The following is a 17105-nucleotide window of genomic DNA, read 5'->3' as shown; positions in this document are numbered from 1 at the left end:
CCCGACCCAGCCGTGGGGATCCACCCCAGCCGTGGGGATCAGACCCAGCGGTGGGGACCGGCGACTGGCCCTGATGTGGGGATCAGCACTGACCCCGCCGTGGGCATCGGCCACAGCTGTGGGGATCACCAAGGGTCAACCCCTGCTATGGGAGGGGGCCTGTGGATCACCCCCAGCCATGGAGATCACCAAGGATCAACCCCTGCTATGGGGATCACCCCCTGCTATGGGAGGGGGCCTGGGGATCACCCCCAGCCATGGAGATCACTAGGGATCAACCCCTGCTATGCGGATCACCCCCTGCTATGGGGGGCAGGGTGCTGGGGATCACTCCCAGCCATGGGGATCACCAGTGATCACCCCCTTCTATAGGGCGCAGGGATCACCCTGGGCTATGGGGGGGACCCAGGGATCAACCCCACCTATGGGGATCACCCCCTGCTACGGGGGCCCAAGGGATCCACCCCTGATGTTAGGGGGAGCCTGGGGCTCACCCCCTGCCATGGCGGCCGGGGCTCACCCCATGCCTTAGGGGTCCCAGCCCCCCCGGGCCCCCCCCCGCTCCCCTTCCCACGCCCCCACAGCCCCGCTCCCACGGCCCCGGTGGGACCCCGGGTGCCGCATCCGCCCGGCTTCCCGGCACGGTCCCCCGGGGAGCCCCCGCCTGCCCCGCGCTGACCCCCGGCAGCTGGGGGGGTGCCGGGCATGGGGCCAGGCCGCAGCAGCCTTGGCCCGGGGGGGCTGGGGCCCCCCCACCCCTGGGAACGGCACCACGATGCCCTTTTATAGCCCCGAGCGCAGCCTTTTTCCATGAGCTCAGCACCAGGGGGGGGCCCAGCACCCCCCCCCAGCATCGGCCACGGCCCCCGCGGGCTTCGCTTGCAAAATATAAATTTTTTAATTTTTTATTTTTTTTACTCCTTTTTATTATTAATATAAAAATACTCACATATTTACAGCAAATAAATATATTTCAGTAACAAATAAATTACACTGGGGGGGTATACAAAAGGGGCCCAGGTGGGCGGCGTGCAGGGGGGGCAGCAGGCGGGGGATGGGGGGGGGGGGTATTTACAGCCAGGGCCAAGGGGGTATGAAGCCCTGGGGCGGCAGGGGGGGTGAGGGGGCATTAGAAAAGTTCTCAGGAAGAAAAAAACCCGATCGGTTCTTAAATCGTCTCAAAAAAACATCCTGTGGCCACTACCCAGGCCAGGACGCGGTGCCTGGGGGGTCTCGGTGGTGCCCAGGGCCGGGGTGGTCCCCAAGGCGGGTGGCAGCCCCCGAGGTGGGTCCCTTGGCTGGGACATGGTACCAAAGGCGGATGTGGTGACCAAGAGCAGCTCCGGCGCCCCAAACATGTCACCCCAAGGCGGGTGCCGGGGTGGCAATCCCCAAACCGGGTGGCAGTCCTGTCCCCAAAGTGGGAACCGGCACTGGGGTGACAGTCCTGTCCCCAAAGTGGCAACCGGCACTGGGGTGGCAGCCCCATCGCCACGATGGGTGCCGTTGCAGCAGTCCGCCGAGATGGGTGTTGGCACCGGCATCCCCGCAATGGGCGCCAGTGCCCACCCTGCAGCCCCAAGGCGGGTGCTGGTGCCAAGGCGGTGGTCCCCACGGCGAGTGGTGGCACCAGGGTCCCCGTGGCGGGCGCTGGTGCCAAGGCGCTGGTCCTCATGGCGAGTGGTGGCACCAGGGTCCCCGCGGCGGGTGCCGGTGCCCACCCTGCAGCCCCAAGGCGGGCGCTGGTGCCAAGGCGGTGGTCCTCATGGCGAGTGGTGGCCCCGGGGTCCCCGCGGCGGGTACCAGGCCAGGCCCTGAGGTAGGTACGGCTGCTCGGCGGCGGGGATGCCGCCCACCGGCGGCTCACACCGACGATTCCTCGGGGTTGGAGTCGGGCAGGGGCTGGCGCTGCTGCAGTTTGCGCCGCAGCTCCTCGGCCAAATCGGCGCAGGGCGGCCGCTCCTCGGCACCCAGCGCCAGGCGGATGTAGCCGTTGGAGGAGGAACCGCGCAGGGGACCCAGGTGGATGCGGGTGGGCGAGTGGAGGGGCTGCCCCGGGATGGCGGTGGGCGGCGAGGCGGCACCGGGAGGGCCCCCGTTGCGGCAGGCGGCGTGACCCGGCACGATTTTAAGCGAACCGTCCGAGTAGTAGTAGCTGGCCGGGTCCCAGAGCTTCTCATCCGAGTCGGAGGCGGCGCTGGGCACGAAGTGGGGGCTGGGGGGCTCCTTGGGCAGCTCAATGGGGTACACCAGGGTGCTCTCGATGGCTTTGGTGCCTTTGCCCAGCTCTTCCCGCAGCCGCCGCCAAAGCGAGAACACCACCAGCACCAGCACCAGGCACAGGGCGCCCAGGCACACCGCCACCACCCACACCAGCCCCAGGCTCTCCAGCGGCGCCCGCGTCTCCAGCGGCACCCCGGGACCGGCCAGCACCGCCACCCGGTACACCTCGCCCCCCAAGCGGGCGCCCTGCTCCTCCGAAAAGCAGCGGTACGTGCCACTGTGCTGCGCCCCGGCTCCCGGCACCACCAGGGCACGCAGCCGGGCGTCGTGCAGCACCAGCGCCTGCTCGGCCGCCAGCGCCTGCCCCTCGAAGGTCCACAGCGCCTGCGCCAGGTTGGAGCCCAAACGGCACGTCAGCACCAGGTCGGTGCCTGCCACCACCGTCACGTTTTTAGGGGTGATGGGCCCTGCGGGAGGGGGGGGGCGAGTCAGTGGAGGGGGGAGCGCGAAGCGGGGGGCACCCATGTGTCCCCCTCTCCCAGCTCCCCATGGTGCTGGGGGGGGGTCTCACCTTGCTTGGCCACCTGCGGCAGGGTGCAGGCGCGGGTGTCGGAGCTCAGCACGTCCTGGACCAGCTGGGAGCTGCGGGAGGTGGTGGTGGAGGTGAGGGGGGGCCCCGTACCATGGTGGGGTGTGTCCCCCCCGTCCCCAGGGAACCCCCTTACCCGTTGAGGCCGTCGGTGCGGACGCAAAGGCTGGCGTTGCGGCTCCAGGCGCAGTAGGGATCCCGGGCGAGGACGCAGTCCGTGCACGACTGGTAGCGGCCGCAGTCAGCCAGGGGCAACTGGGCCACCTGGAAACGGGAGCCGGCGAAGAGCAGCTTCTGCGAGGGCAGGGAGAAGGGGCAAGGTGACACGGTGAGGTGACACCCACCCCCCCGGGTGCCAGCCCCTTCGCCGTGACACCGCTCACCTTCCGGCTGGCCAGGACCAGGCTCTCCACGGGCTGCGCCGGCTGGAAAACCTGCAGCTCCTCCACCAGATGGATGCGAGCGCCCAGGTTCAGCGCCTTGTGCACCCAACCGTCACCTGCGGGGCGCGGCAGGCGCTCAGGGACGTCCCCACACCAGGGGGACACCTCTGCGGTCCCCTCCCCAGCTTCCCCCCGCGGTGCCGGCGGGTACCTGTGCCGATGAAAAGCACCTCGTAGATGGTGCCATCCAGCCCGGCCACTCGGTCCACCACCAGCTGGGTGAAGTTGGCGTCTTTCTTGAGGAGCAGCGGGCGGCCGCGCTGCGGCAGGATGGGCTCATCCATCAGCGGGTGCTTCTTGGCGAAGTTGAGGGTGTTGTCGGGCAGCTCCAGGGAGCTGGCGAAGCCGTTCTGGCGGTGCCAGTTGGTGATGCACTGGGGATGAAGGGCACCGTCAGGCGCGCGGCCGGATCCCGCACCCTCTTCTCCCCTCCTACTCCCGGTACCGGCACTCACCGCACCGGGACGGGGGCTCGGCACCTCATCCGAGTACCGGCCCCACTTCTGCGCCTGCTCCCGGTATTCCTTGTAGGGCCCTTCAAACGCCTTCTTCACCTCCAGGATGTGGTAGCGGCAAATAGCTGAAACATCCACATCCCCCCTGCAAGGGACAGGGCAGGATTTTAAGAGAAGCCACCGGTGACAAGGAAACCCCGGCGCTGCCGCGTCCCCACGTGCTCACCAGCGGGCCTGGAAGACGCCGAAAAAAGTGGTGTCCTGCCAGTCGGCCCCCGGCAGGGTGAAGACAGCCTGGAGGCGGTTGAAGTGGAGCTGCTGCTCAGGCGCCGAGCACACCAAGCGAGCCTTCAGGAAGGTTGTCCACTTCTTCTGCAGCGTACGCGCCCCACCGACGTCCCCCTGGGTACCCAACCGCCGTCAGGACAAGGCCACCGCGCTCACCGGTGGAGCGAAACCCCGCCGGGACGGCAGCCCCGCCATGCCGTGTCCCCTTCCCCCCCCCGTACCTTGCAGACCCGCGCCACGCGGGCCACCACCTGCTCGGCGTAGCAGTCGTACTCTACCGCCCGCTCGCTGAAGAAGAAGTAAACCTTGTCGTCGTCCCCGGTGCTGCTGGCCGTGCTCTCCTGCACGTAAGCCGAAGCCACAAAGTGGGGCTCTGTGGAGAAGGGGGGGGGGGGCAGAAAAGGGAGGGTAAGGCCATGCCGGGGGCAGGGGGTGCCCCCGCCGCCCCCCGCTGCGTCGCCCCGAGCCTACCGTTCAGCCAGGAGGTGAGATACTCCGTCTTCATGGAGTAGTGGGGGCCCAGGTTGCGGAGGATGACAGGCTCCGTGCCCAGAAAGTTGTTGAAGGTGGCCGAGTACAGCTCCCCGTCTGCAAAGCAGGGGTTTAAGGGAGTTGGGGGCAGGGGGGCACGGTGGGCACCCCCCGACCCCGGCGTGTGCCTGGCAGTGCCACCTACCCACGATGAGGCCGGTGTGTCCCTTGGTGGGGTCATACGGACACTTCCCTTTGCCGTCCTCAAAAGCCACTTGGTCCAGGGTGAAGCCAGACAGTTCCTGCAGGGCACAGGAGTGGGTGGGGGTCCCAATCCCCTCCCCAGTTCACTTCCCCCGCACGCAGACTGGCCCCAGATGCAGGCAGACCCCGAAGATGACCCCTTCTGGGGACAGGGACACCCCTGGAGCACCCTCCTGGGCACAGGGACACCCCCAGGTGACACTTTCTGGGGACGGGGACACCCCTTGAGCACCCTCCTGGGCACAGGGACACCCCCCAGGTGGCCCTTCTGGGGACAGGGACACCCCTGGAGCACCCTCCTGGGCACAGGGACACCCCCAGGTGACACTTTCTGGGGACAGGGACACCCCTGGAGCACCCTCCTGGGCACAGGGACACCCCCAGGTGACACTTTCTGGGGACAGGGACACCCCTGGAGCACCCTCCTGGGCACAGGGACACCCCCAGGTGACACTTTCTGGGGACAGGGACACCCCTGGAGCACCCTCCTGGGCACAGGGACACCCCCAGGTGACACATTCTGGGGACAGGGACACCCCTGGAGCACCCTCCTGGGCACAGGGACACCCCCAGGCGACACTTTCTGGGGACAGGGACACCCCTGGAGCACCCTCCTGGGCACAGGGACACCCCCAGGCGACACTTTCTGGGGACAGGGACACCCCTGGAGCACCCTCCTGGGCACAGGGACACCCCAGGTGACACTTTCTGGGGATGGGGACACCCCTGGAGCACCCTCCTGGGCACAGGGACACCCCCCAGGTGACACTTTCTAGGGATGGGGACACCCCTGGAGCACCCTCCTGGGCACAGGGACACCCCCCAGGTGACACTTTCTGGGGATGGGGACACCCCTGGAGCACCCTCCTGGGCACAGGGACACCCCCCAGGTGACACTTTCTGGGGACAGGGACACCCCTGGAGCACCCTCCTGGGCACAGGGACACCCCCCAGGTGACACTTTCTGGGGACAGGGGCAGCCCTGGAAGATCCACTATGGGGACAGGAACACCCCCAAATGATGCTCCCAGGGACAGGGACACCCCTGGAGCACCCTCCTGGGCACAGGGACACCCCCAGGTGACACTTTCTGGGGACGGGGACACCCCTGGAGCACCCTCCTGGGCACAGGGACACCCCCCAGGTGACACTTTCTGGGGACAGGGACACCCCTGGAGCACCCTCCTGGGCACAGGGACACCCCCCAGGTGACACTTTCTGGGGACAGGGGCAGCCCTGGAAGATCCACTATGGGGACAGGAACACCCCCAAATGATGCTCCCAGGGACAGGGACACCCCTGGAGCACCCTCCTGGGCACAGGGACACCCCCAGGTGACACATTCTGGGGACAGGGACACCCCTGGAGCACCCTCCTGGGCACAGGGACACCCCCAGGCGACACTTTCTGGGGACAGGGACACCCCTGGAGCACCCTCCTGGGCACAGGGACACCCCCAGGCGACACTTTCTGGGGACAGGGACACCCCTGGAGCACCCTCCTGGGCACAGGGACACCCCCAGGTGACACTTTCTGGGGACAGGGACACCCCTGGAGCACCCTCCTGGGCACAGGGACACCCCCAGGCGACACTTTCTGGGGACAAGGACACCCCGGGAGCACCCTCCTGGGCACAGGGACACCCCAGGTGACACTTTCTGGGGATGGGGACACCCCTTGAGCACCCTCCTGGGTGCAGGGACACCCCCAGGTGACAATTTCTGGGGGCAGGGACACCCCTGGAGCACCCTCCTGGGCACAGGGACACCCCCCAGGTGACACTTTCTGGGGACGGGGACACCCCTGGAGCACCCTCCTGGGCACAGGGACACCCCCAGGTGACACTTTCTGGGGACGGGGACACCCCTGGAGCACCCTCCTGGGCACAGGGACACCCCAGGTGACACTTTCTGGGGATGGGGACACCCCTTGAGCACCCTCCTGGGTGCAGGGACACCCCCAGGTGACAATTTCTGGGGGCGGGGACACCCCTGAACGCCCCCCCCGGCATGCAGGGACACCCCTAAACGATGTCCTGAGGCTGGGAGGGGGGGGGGGGGCTGCCCTGGACCTCACCCCCAGGGGCAGTGGGGAACTGGGGGGGGGGGGGGGGGGGGCAGGTTTTGGGGGTCCCCCCTGGGGGGCCGCACTCACGATGTAGGTGCACTTGGGCTGGAAGGCGTAGGTGCCGCAGGCGTAGAGGTGAGAGCTGTTGTAGCTCTGTAGGAAGCGCACGTAGTTGAAGCAGTCGGTCTGGGGGGGGGTGGGGGGGGGGGTGGGAACAGCTGGTTAAGGGGGTTGCAGGGGGGGGAGGGGCGCACCCTGGGGTGCCCTGTAACCCCCCCCTGCCCCCCCCCCGCGGCCCCGCACCTGGTTGTTTTTGCCCTTCTGGATGCATTCGGCTTTCTTGTCCACGGGGGCTTCCCAGGAAATCTGGGGATGGAAAACGGCTCGGCGGGTCGGAACCAGCAAACGCAGCCCCCCCAGCCCCCTCCCAAAATATTCCTCCCCCTCCCCCCCCCCCATCCCCCGTGCCCTCTCGGAGGGTCCCCAGGGTCTCACCGCCGCCTTGAGCTCCACGGTGCCGGTGGCCAGGGCGAAGATGGCCTCGCGGGCGCCCACGTAGAGCAACGCCTCGGCCTCATCCAGCGTCAGCGTCAGGTAGTGCGAGACCCCCCCCTGCGAGAAGCGCTTGGCCGCGTCCTTCAGCTCTGCGGGGTTTGGGGACAAGGGGGGGGACACACACACACACATCAGGGTGAAGCCACCCCCAGCTGCCCCCATCACCCTGGTGGGCACCGCTGGCACCCACAGCCCCCCTCGCCACCCCCCAAGCGCCGGAAGCCCCCCGGCCCCGGCGGCGGCGCACAAAGGGCTCTTTGTCACCGGAGCGGGCGCTGGCGGCGGGGAACACAGCGGCCTTTGGCGAGACCCCGCGCCCCCCCTGCCCGCCCCCAGGCCCCACAGAAAGGCCCCATTGACGGGCGGGCGCCAGGGCCCCCGGGCAGGGACGGGGACGCGGGGCTGGCACGGCACGGGGACGGCACGGGGACGGCACGGGGACGTGGGGCGCTGGCACAGCCAAGGGGTGGGGGGCTCGGGTGTGGGGATGGCACGGGGGGCACAGCGTGGGGACGCAGGGATGGGGGACGTGGGGCGCTGCCACCGTGCAGGGACGGTGCCAGGCATGGGGACACCGGGCATGGCAAAGGGACGGGGATGCTGGCACGGGGATAGGGACAGAGCACGCGGCACAGATGGGGACACAGGGTGCTGGCACAGGGCAGGGCCGCAGTGGGTGCTGGCACGGCAGAAAGATGGCACCTCAGGGTGCTGGCACGGCACAGGGCTGGGGACAGGGTGTTGGCAGGGCTGGGGACAGGGCGATGGCAGAGCACGGGGACAGGGGACACGGCACAGGGCTGGGGACAGGGTGTTGGCAGGGCTGGGGACAGGGCGATGGCAGAGCACGGGGACAGGGGACACGGCACAGGGCTGGGGACAGGGTGTTGGCAGGGCTGGGGACAGGGCGATGGCAGAGCACGGGGACAGGGGACACGGCACAGGGCTGGGGACAGGGTGTTGGCAGGGCACGGGGCCGCGGCAGAGGGCTGGGCACAGGGCGATGGCAGGGCATGGGGACAAGGGACACGGCACAGGGCTGGGCACAGGGCGATGGCAGGGCACGGGGACAGGGCTGGGGACGGGGCGATGGCAGGGCACAGGGACAAGGGACACAGCACGGGGCTGGGGACATGGTGATGGTGGAGCATGAGGACAAGGGACATGGCACAGGGCTGGGAAAAGGGGCGATGGCAGGGCAGGGGACAGGGCTGGGGACACGGCACAGGGCTGGGGACGGGGGCTGTGGCAGGGCATGGGGACAGGGGACAGGGCTGGGGACAGTGGCGATGGCAGGGCACAGGGACAGAGGACATGGCTGGAGGCGGGGGTGACAGCAGGGCACAGGGCTGGGGACAGGCGTGATGGCAGAGCACGGGGACAAGGGACAGGGCTGGGGGACAAGGGACAGGGCTGGGGCTGGGGGTGGTGGCAGAGCACGGGGACAAGGGACCCAGCAGAGGGCTGGGGACTCCAGGCGCTGGCCCGGCAGGGGGACACGGGGCAGTGTCCCTGCGTGTCCCCCCTCTGCTCTCGCACCCCCCCAGTTTTGGGGCCACCGGCGCAGGGTGGTCCCCACCGCGCTGACAAGCTTGGGGCGGGGGACAGCAGCTGCCCGGCTTGGGGACAATGACAGCCACCGGGGTGCCACCCCGGTGTCAGCAAGGGCCGGGCCTCAGTTTCCCCACCCTGCTCCCCCCGTCTCGGGCCTGGGGGGGGGACACACACACCATACTCACCCGCGTAGGGGACAGTTTTTCGGGGTACGGCGCTCCACGAGGACCCCGGGGTGGTGGCAGCGGTGGCGAGGGCCAGCAGCGAGGCGAGGGCCAGCAGGCGGCGGGGGGCCATGGCGTGGGGGATGGGGGGGCACGGGGGACACACGCAGCCCTGGGGGGGGGGGGGGGACACGATGACACACCCAGCCCCCGGCAGGGTTACGGGGTGCTGACACCCACCCGCATGTCACGCGGGCGGCGCGGGGGACAAGGACGGCATTGAGGGCCGCGCGTCACGCGGCTGGGGGGGGCACCCCACGCAGCGGGGGGGACACACACACGCGGGTCCCCAGCTTGCTGCCCCTCCACCCCCACCCCCCCCCCAGTCCCTCCTCCGGCTGTGACGAGTTACGGGGCGGGGGGGGGGGAGGGGGGGTCCACGGGGGAGGAAAGGGGGGGGGGGGGCTTCCGCTTCCCACCCCACCCGGGCGGCCCCCCCCTCCCCCACGTCCTGCCCTGGGACCCCCCAGCCCAGCCCAGTGTCCCAGAGGGGGTCCCCCGCCGTGTGTGTGTCCCCCCCCCACCCCAGGCTGGGCAGGATGCGGCCGGGCAAGCGGGTGGCCGGGAATTGTTCTGCCCGGCCCGGCGGGAAGCAGGAAGCCGGAGGGGTCCGGGGGGGCCCCGCGCCAGCTGGGGAAGGATTTCCGGGAGGGTGGGGGGCCGGGAACGGGCCCCCCGCGGGCGTGGGAATGGGGGACACCCCGGCTAGGCTGCCCGCAGCGGGGGGAGGGGGGCTGCAAGCCGGGGGCTGCCAGTGCCGGGGTGTCACTGGTGGGGTGGCACGGGCAGGATGGGGTGTCACTGGTGGGGTGTCACGGGCAGGATGGGTGCCACGGGCAGGGTCAGGGTGTCACGGGCAGGATGGGTGCCACTGGTGGGGTGTCACGGGCACAGCTGGGGTGTCACGGGCAGGATGGGGTGTCACGGGCAGGATGGGTGCCACTGGTGGGGTGTCACAGGCAGGATGGGGTGTCACGGGCAGGATGGGGTGCCACTGGTGGGGTGTCACGGGCAGGATGGGTGCCACGGGCAGGGTCAGGGTGTCACGGGCAGGATGGGGTGTCACGGGCAGGATGGGGTGCCACTGGTGGGGTGTCACGGGCAGGATGGGTGCCACGGGCAGGGTCAGGGTGTCACGGGCAGGATGGGGTGCCACTGGTGGGGTGTCACGGGCAGGATGGGTGCCACGGGCAGGGTCAGGGTGTCACGGGCACAGCTGGGGTGCCACGGGCAGGGTCAGGGTGTCACGGGCAGGATGGGTGCCACTGGTGGGGTGTCACGGGCACAGCTGGGGTGTCACGGGCAGGATGGGGTGTCACGGGCAGGGTCAGGGTGTCACGGGCAGGATGGGGTGTCACGGGCAGGATGGGGTGCCACTGGTGGGGTGGCACGGGCAGGATGGGTGCCACAGGCAGGGTCAGGGTGTCATGGGCAGGATGGGGTGTCACGGGCAGGATGGGTGTCACGGGCACCCTGGGTGCCACAGGCAGGGTCAGGGTGTCACGGGCAGGATGGGGTGCCACTGGTGGGGTGTCATGGGCACAGCCGGGGTGCCACGGGCAGGATGGGTGCCACGGGCAGGATGGGGTGTCACGGGCAGGATGGGGTGCCACTGGTGGGGTGTCACGGGCACAGCTGGGGTGCCACGGGCAGGATGGGTGCCACGGGCAGGGTCAGGGTGTCACGGGCAGGATGGGGTGCCACTGGTGGGGTGTCACGGGCACAGCTGGGGTGTCACGGGCAGGATGGGTGCCACAGGCAGGGTCAGGGTGCCACAGGCACAGCCGGGGTGTCACGGGCACAGCTGGGGTGCCACGGGCACAGTCAGGGTGTCACGGGCAGGATGGGTGTCACGGGCAGGATGGGGTGTCATGGGCAGGATGGGGTGCCACTGGTGGGGTGTCACGGGCACAGCCGGGGTGTCACGGGCAGGATGGGTGCCATGGGCATGGCTGGGGTGTCACGGGCACAGCTGGGGTGCCACGGGCAGGATGGGTGCCACGGGCAGGATGGGTGTCACGGGCAGGATGGGGTGCCACTGGTGGGGTGTCACGGGCACAGCTGGGGTGTCACGGGCAGGATGGGTGCCACAGGCAGGGTCAGGGTGCCACAGGCACAGCCGGGGTGTCACGGGCACAGCTGGGGTGCCACGGGCACAGTCAGGGTGCCACGGGCAGGATGGGGTGTCACGGGCAGGATGGGTGTCACGGGCAGGATGGGGTCCCATGGGCAGGATGGGTGCCACGGGCAGGATGGGTGTCACGGGCAGGATGGGGTGCCACTGGTGGGGTGTCACGGGCAGGATGGGTGCCACGGGCACAGTCAGGGTGTCACGGGCACCCTGGGTGCCACAGGCAGGGTCAGGGTGTCACGGGCAGGATGGGGTGCCACTGGTGGGGTGTCACGGGCACAGCTGGGGTGTCACGGGCAGGATGGGTGCCATGGGCAGGGTCAGGGTTCCACGGTCACGGCCGGGGTGCCACGGGCAGGGTCAGGGTTCCACGGTCACGGCCGGGGTGCCACGGGCACTCTGGGTGCCACGGGCAGGATGGGGCCCCCCAGGTCCCCAGCTCTGGTGCTGGACGCTTGGGGGGCCCCTGGGGGACCGGGGTGCGGGGCCCCGCGGCGGTGCCGTCCCGGGGGGGCCCCACGGCGACCCGCAGGCCCCGGGGGGGAGGGGGAACCTCCCCGCGCCCCCCTGCCCCCACCCGCGGGCCGGCACCGGCTGTTCTACCGGGGGGGGGGGGGGGGGGGGGGCGTGCACCGACGGATCGGGGCAGGGGGAGCCCCGTTACCGGAGGCCGTTGGGGAGTGGGGAGCGGGGCGCGGGGGGGGCGATGCCGCCGGGGGTGCCGGTGCCGATCTCCGGTACCGGGAGGAACAAAGCGCCTCCCCCTCCTCCCCCCGCCCCCGCGGCGCCGCCACAACAATACCGGGGCGGGGCGGGGCGGGGCGGGGCGGGGGGTGCCGGGGGGGGGGGGAGGGGGGGCACTCACCTCGGGCGCGGCGGCGGCGGCGCGGGGCGGGCGGCCGGGCCGGGGCGGCGGGAGGCGGCGGCGGCGGCGGGTCGGGGCGGCGGCGGGTGCGCGCCGCGCGGCTCCGCTGGCCCCGCCCCGCCCTGACGTCACGGCGGCCCCGCGGGGGGATCGGGCCGGGCCGGGGTGGGTCGGATCGGATCGGATCGGATCGGCCCCGCTCGGCTCGGTTCGGCTCGGCTCGGCTCCTCTCGGCTCCGCTCGGCTCCTCTCGGCTCCGCTCGGCTCAGCCCGGCTCAGCTTGGCCCCGCTCGGTCCCGCTCGGCTCGGCTTGGCTCGGCCCGGCCCCGCTTGGCTCGGCTCAGCTCCACTCGGCCCCGCTCGGCCCTGCTGGGCTCGGCTCAGCTCCACTCAGCCTGGCCCGGCTCGGCTCTGCTTGGCCCGGCTCGGCCCTGCGCGGCTCAGCTCGGCTCGGCCCCGCTGGGCTCGGCTCAGCTCCACTCAGCCTGGCCCGGCTCGGCTCTGCTTGGCCCGGCTCGGCCCTGCGCGGCTCAGCTCGGCTCGGCCCCGCTGGGCTCGGCTCAGCTCCACTCAGCCTGGCCCGGCTCGGCTCTGCTTGGCCCGGCTCGGCCCTGCGCGGCTCAGCTCGGCCCGGCCCTGCTTGGCTCGGCTCAGCTCCACTCAGCCTGGCCCGGCTCGGCCCTGCGCGGCTCAGCTCGGCCCGGCCCTGCTTGGCTTGGCTCAGCTCCACTCAGCCTGGCCCGGCTCGGCTCTGCTTGGCCCGGCTCGGCCCTGCGCGGCTCAGCTCGGCTCGGCCCCGCTCAGCTCAGCTCGGCCCTGCTTGGCTTGGCTCGGCCTAGCCCAGCTCAGCCCGGCTTGGCTTGGCTCAGCTTGGACTGGCTTGGCCTGGCTCGGCTCGGCCTGGCTTGGCTCAGCCTAGCTCAGCTTGGCTGTCCTGGCTTGGTTTGGCCTGCCCCAGCTCAGCCCGGCCTGGCTTGGCTCAGCTTGGCTCGGCTCGGCCTGGCTTGGCTTGGCTCAGCCCAGCACAGCTTGGTGGCCTGGCTTGGTTTGGCCTGGCCCGGCTCAGCTCGGCCTGGCTCCGCTTAGCCTGACTTGGCTCGGCCTGGCTTGGTTTGGCCTGGCCCAGCTCAGCTTGGCCTGGCTCCGCTTAGCCTGACTTGGCTCGGCCTGGCTTGGTTTGGCCTGGCCCGGCTCAGCTTGGCCTGGCTCCGCTTAGCCTGACTTGGCTCGGCCTGGCTTGGTTTGGCCTGGCCCGGCTCAGCTTGGCCTGGCTCCGCTTAGCCTGACTTGGCTCGGCCTGGCTTGGTTTGGCCTGGCCCAGCTCACCTCAGCCTGGCTTGGCTCAGCTCGGCCTGGCTCAGCTTGGCACAGCTTGGCTTAGCCTGGCCGGGCTTGGTCTGGCACAGCTCGGCTTGGCTTGGCTCAGCCCAGCACAGCTTGGCCTGGCACAGCTCGGCTTGGCTTGGCCTGGCTCAGCTGCCTTTGGCTTGGCCCAGGTTGGGTCAAGCAGGCTCAGCTCAGACCAGCTTGGTTCAACCTGGTCCGGCTTGGCCCAGCACAGCCCAGTTAGGCTTAGCCCAGTTTGGCTCGGCCCAGCTCAGCACAGTTCAGCCCAGCTCAGCTCAGCTTAGCCCAGCTTGGTGCAGCGCAGCCCAGTTCAGCCCAGTTTGGCCCAGCTCAGCCCAGTTTGGCCCAGCTCAGCCCAGCTCAGCCCAGTTTGGCCCAGCTCAGCACTGCTCAGCCCAGTTTGGCCCAGCTCAGACCAGTTCAGCACAGCTCAGCTCAGTTCAGCACAGCTAAGCCCAGTTTGGCCCAGCTCAGCCCAGCTTGGCCCAGTTCAGCCCAGCTTGGCCCACTTCAGCCCAGTTCAGCAAAGCTCGGGCCAGTTCGGCCCAGTTCAGCACAGCTCGGCCCAGTTCGGCCCAGTTCAGCACAGCTCAGCCCAGTTCAGCACAGCTCGGCCCAGTTCGGCCCAGTTCGGCCCAGCTTGGCCCAGCTCAGCCCAGCTTGGCCCAGCTCAGCCCAGCTCGGCCCAGTTCAGCACAGCTTGGCCCAGTTCAGCCCAGTTCAGCACAGCTCGGGCCAGTTCGGCCCAGTTCAGCGCAGCTCAGCCCAGTTCAGTACAGCTCAGCCCAGTTTGGCCCAGCTCGGCCCAGCTCAGTCCAGTTCGGCCCAGCTCAGCCCAGTTCGGCCCAGTTTGACCCGGCTCAGCCCAGTTTGGCCCAGCTCAGCCCAGTTCGGCCCAGCTCAGCCCAGCCCAGCCTAGGTGGGCAGAGCCCCCCACCCTTTCTGGGTGCCGTGGGTGCCCCCAGCGCAGCGGCGGGGGGCTGCGGTGTCTGTTGGGTAGGGGGTGCCGCGGGGCACCCATGGGCGCCCAGGGGACGGGGAACAGGCTGGGGTGTCGGGGTGCCCATGGCGGGTGCCGGAGCCCACGGTGGGTGTCGGGGCCCCGGCACAATCCCGCCTCGGTGCACCCACCCCCTCACGCGCCCCGGCCGGTGGCACCATGCCCGGTGTCGGGTGCCGGGCCATGGCGTGACGGCTGAGGTGCCGGCGAAGCTCCCTGGGGAGAGGAGGAAGAGCGGGAGGGAGGGTCCGGTGCGTGCCCACGCGCCCGTCCCCACCTCTGTGCCCACCACCGCCAACCCCCGGTGCCACCCCCCGCCGTGCCGGCAGCCCCGGTGCCCTCCGGGGTGCCCTGGGCAGGGGCGGCAGTGCCGGCAGCCGGATCCTGCCCGCTTTGTGCCTGTGCAACCGGCCGGAATAAAGGAATTAGAGGCAGACGCGGCCCGGCCCTGGCACGGTGCCGCGGGGCTGTGGCAGCTCCCGCCGGGTTCCCCGTCACCCACCCCCGGGGGTGCGGGTGGCACGGGACGCCTGGCATCACCCCCCCACCCCCCCCCCCCCCCGGTGACCAGGTTGTGGCAGCGCCCAGAGAGCTGGCACGGGCGGAGGGCAGTGTGTCACCGAGGAGCCCCCAAAACCCGCCGTGTGTCCCCGCTGGCACGGTAGCCCCCGTGGGCAACCTTCCAGGGGCTGGCATCGGCCTCCCGATTAGCAAGGCCGAGATAACGAAGGCACGGCATCCCCGGCGCGGGCAGATGTCACCGCGCTGTGCCACCAGGGCCAGCGTGCTGGTGGCACGGAGGCTCGCCTGTCGTGGGGAGCAGGATGGATCCAGGCCCCTGGAAGAGGGGTTGGGGGGCGGGGGGGGGGGGGGCTGGCAGGGTGGGCAGCACCCCCTGCCCGCTGCGCCGGGGTCACGGTGGGTGCCAGGGCCCCCGACGCGGGCGAAGGCTGCCGGGCAGGCAGGGGAGTCACCAGGAGAGGGGCAGGGGCGCGAGCAGGGCTCTGGCCACCGCCCCTGTCCCCCCACTGTCCCCCCCGATATGACCTGCCCGTCCCGTGCCCAGCCCGGGGGTGCCCAGGGTGGGCGGCCGTGCCAGGTGGGCGCGAGTACCCTGTACCCGGGGGGGTTCCATGGGGTGCCAGGGGACTGTGGGGACAATGTGGGGGTGACCGGGGTCCCTTTGTGGCACAGGGAAGGGCTGTGGGGACAATGTGGGGGTGATCAGTGTCACTTTGGGGCACAGGGGAGGGCCGTGGGGACAATGTGGGGGTGACCGGGGTCCCTTTGGGGCACAGGGAAGGGCTGTGGGGACAATGTGGGGGTGATCAGTGTCACTTTGGGGCACAGGGGAGGGCCGTGGGGACAATGTGGGGGTGACCGGGGTCCCTTTGGGGCACAGGGAAGGGCTGTGGGGACAATGTGGGGGTGATCAGTGTCACTTTGGGGCACAGGGGAGGGCCGTGGGGACAATGTGGGGGTGACCGGGGTCCCTTTGTGGCACAGGGAAGGGCTGTGGGGACAATGTGGGGGTGATCAGTGTCACTTTGGGGCACAGGGGAGGGCCGTGGGGACAATGTGGGGGTGACCGGGGTCCCTTTGGGGCACAGGGAAGGGCTGTGGGGACAATGTGGGGGTGATCAGTGTCACTTTGGGGCACAGGGGAGGGCCGTGGGGACAATGTGGGGGTGACCGGGGTCCCTTTGTGGCACAGGGAAGGGCTGTGGGGACAATGTGGGGGTGATCAGTGCCACTTTGGGGCACAGGGGAGGGCCATGGGGACAATGTGGGGGTGACCGGGGTCCCTTTGTGGCACAGGGAAGGGCTGTGGGGACAATGTGGGGGTGATCAGTGCCACTTTGGGGCACAGGGGAGGGCCGTGGGGACAATGTGGGGGTGACCGGGGTCCCTTTGGGGCACAGGGAAGGGCTGTGGGGACAATGTGGGGGTGATCAGTGTCACTTTGGGGCACAGGGGAGGGCCATGGGGACAATGTGGGGGTGACCGGGGTCCCTTTGTGGCACAGGGAAGGGCTGTGGGGACAATGTGGGGGTGATCAGTGTCACTTTGGGGCACAGGGAAGGGCTGTGGGGACAACACGGGGTGACCAGGGTCCCTTTGGGGCACAGGGAAGGGCTGTGGGGACAATGTGGGGGTGATCAGTGTCACTTTGGGGCACAGGGAAGGGCTGTGGGGACAACACGGGGTGACCGGGGTCCCTTTGGGGCACAGGGGAGGGCTGTGGGGACAACACGGGGGGGCCCAGTTTTGCCCTGGGGGCACCGTGGGGCCAGCGAGAGGCTCCCGACGCCCCTCACACCCACCCCCAGCACCGGGCCAGGCTCACCTCCGCCTCGCTGGTGCCCGTGAGCGGCGGGAGGCCCGGGGAGGGCTGTCGGTGAGCGGGGGGCTGGGGACCCCGGGGCAGGATGAGGGGGTGGCCCACCGGGAGCCGTGTGGCGGCGTGGAGCTGCTGGTGGCCCCGCAGGCTGGGCTGGTGGCGGCGGCTGAAGGGCCCCGAGCGCCATACGCGGGCGGGGGAGGGGGATGCGGTACCAGTGTGGCCGCTGGGCCGCAGCAGCCGGCGCAGCCCCTCGGGGGAGCCACGGGGGTGGGGCGGGGCTGTGAA

The 17105-nt window shown here is 70.4% G+C and overlaps 1 protein-coding gene across 1 annotated transcript; it reads right to left on the bottom strand.

Annotated features, from left to right (window-relative positions):
* Positions 1–623: 623 nt before the first annotated feature.
* SEMA4C (semaphorin 4C) lies at positions 624–12216 on the bottom strand. The gene is made up of 15 exons (XM_055820143.1): positions 12130–12216; positions 9095–9245; positions 7296–7444; positions 7104–7166; positions 6888–6986; positions 4675–4771; positions 4470–4586; positions 4220–4371; positions 3937–4112; positions 3711–3855; positions 3407–3629; positions 3196–3311; positions 2949–3106; positions 2795–2865; positions 624–2690 (listed from the first exon to the last, which is right to left on the bottom strand). Exons 2-15 carry the CDS (start codon positions 9204–9206, stop codon positions 1864–1866), a joined length of 2505 nt encoding a protein of 834 aa, XP_055676118.1. The 5' UTR covers positions 9207–9245; positions 12130–12216; the 3' UTR covers positions 624–1863.
* Positions 12217–17105: the final 4889 nt, after the last annotated feature.

Source organism: Falco peregrinus, chromosome 17 (assembly GCF_023634155.1).
Source record: "Falco peregrinus isolate bFalPer1 chromosome 17, bFalPer1.pri, whole genome shotgun sequence".
In the NCBI taxonomy this organism is placed as follows: Eukaryota; Metazoa; Chordata; class Aves; order Falconiformes; family Falconidae; genus Falco; species Falco peregrinus.
This window is presented reverse-complemented; position numbering and strand designations above follow the sequence as displayed.

What these genes read in the sequence shown, in the direction of transcription:
- SEMA4C (XM_055820143.1), bottom strand. Translation starts at nt 9,206, where the DNA reads ATGGCCCCCCGCCGCCTGCTGGCCCTCGCCTCGCTGCTGGCCCTCGCC. An exon ending in GCGTGGCGCGGGTCTGCAAG is followed by an intron (nt 4,113 to 4,219) that starts GTACGGGGGGGG and finishes TTGGGTACCCAG; the next exon opens with GGGGACGTCGGTGGGGCGCG. An exon ending in GGTGCTTTTCATCGGCACAG is followed by an intron (nt 3,312 to 3,406) that starts GTACCCGCCGGC and finishes CGCGCCCCGCAG; the next exon opens with GTGACGGTTGGGTGCACAAG.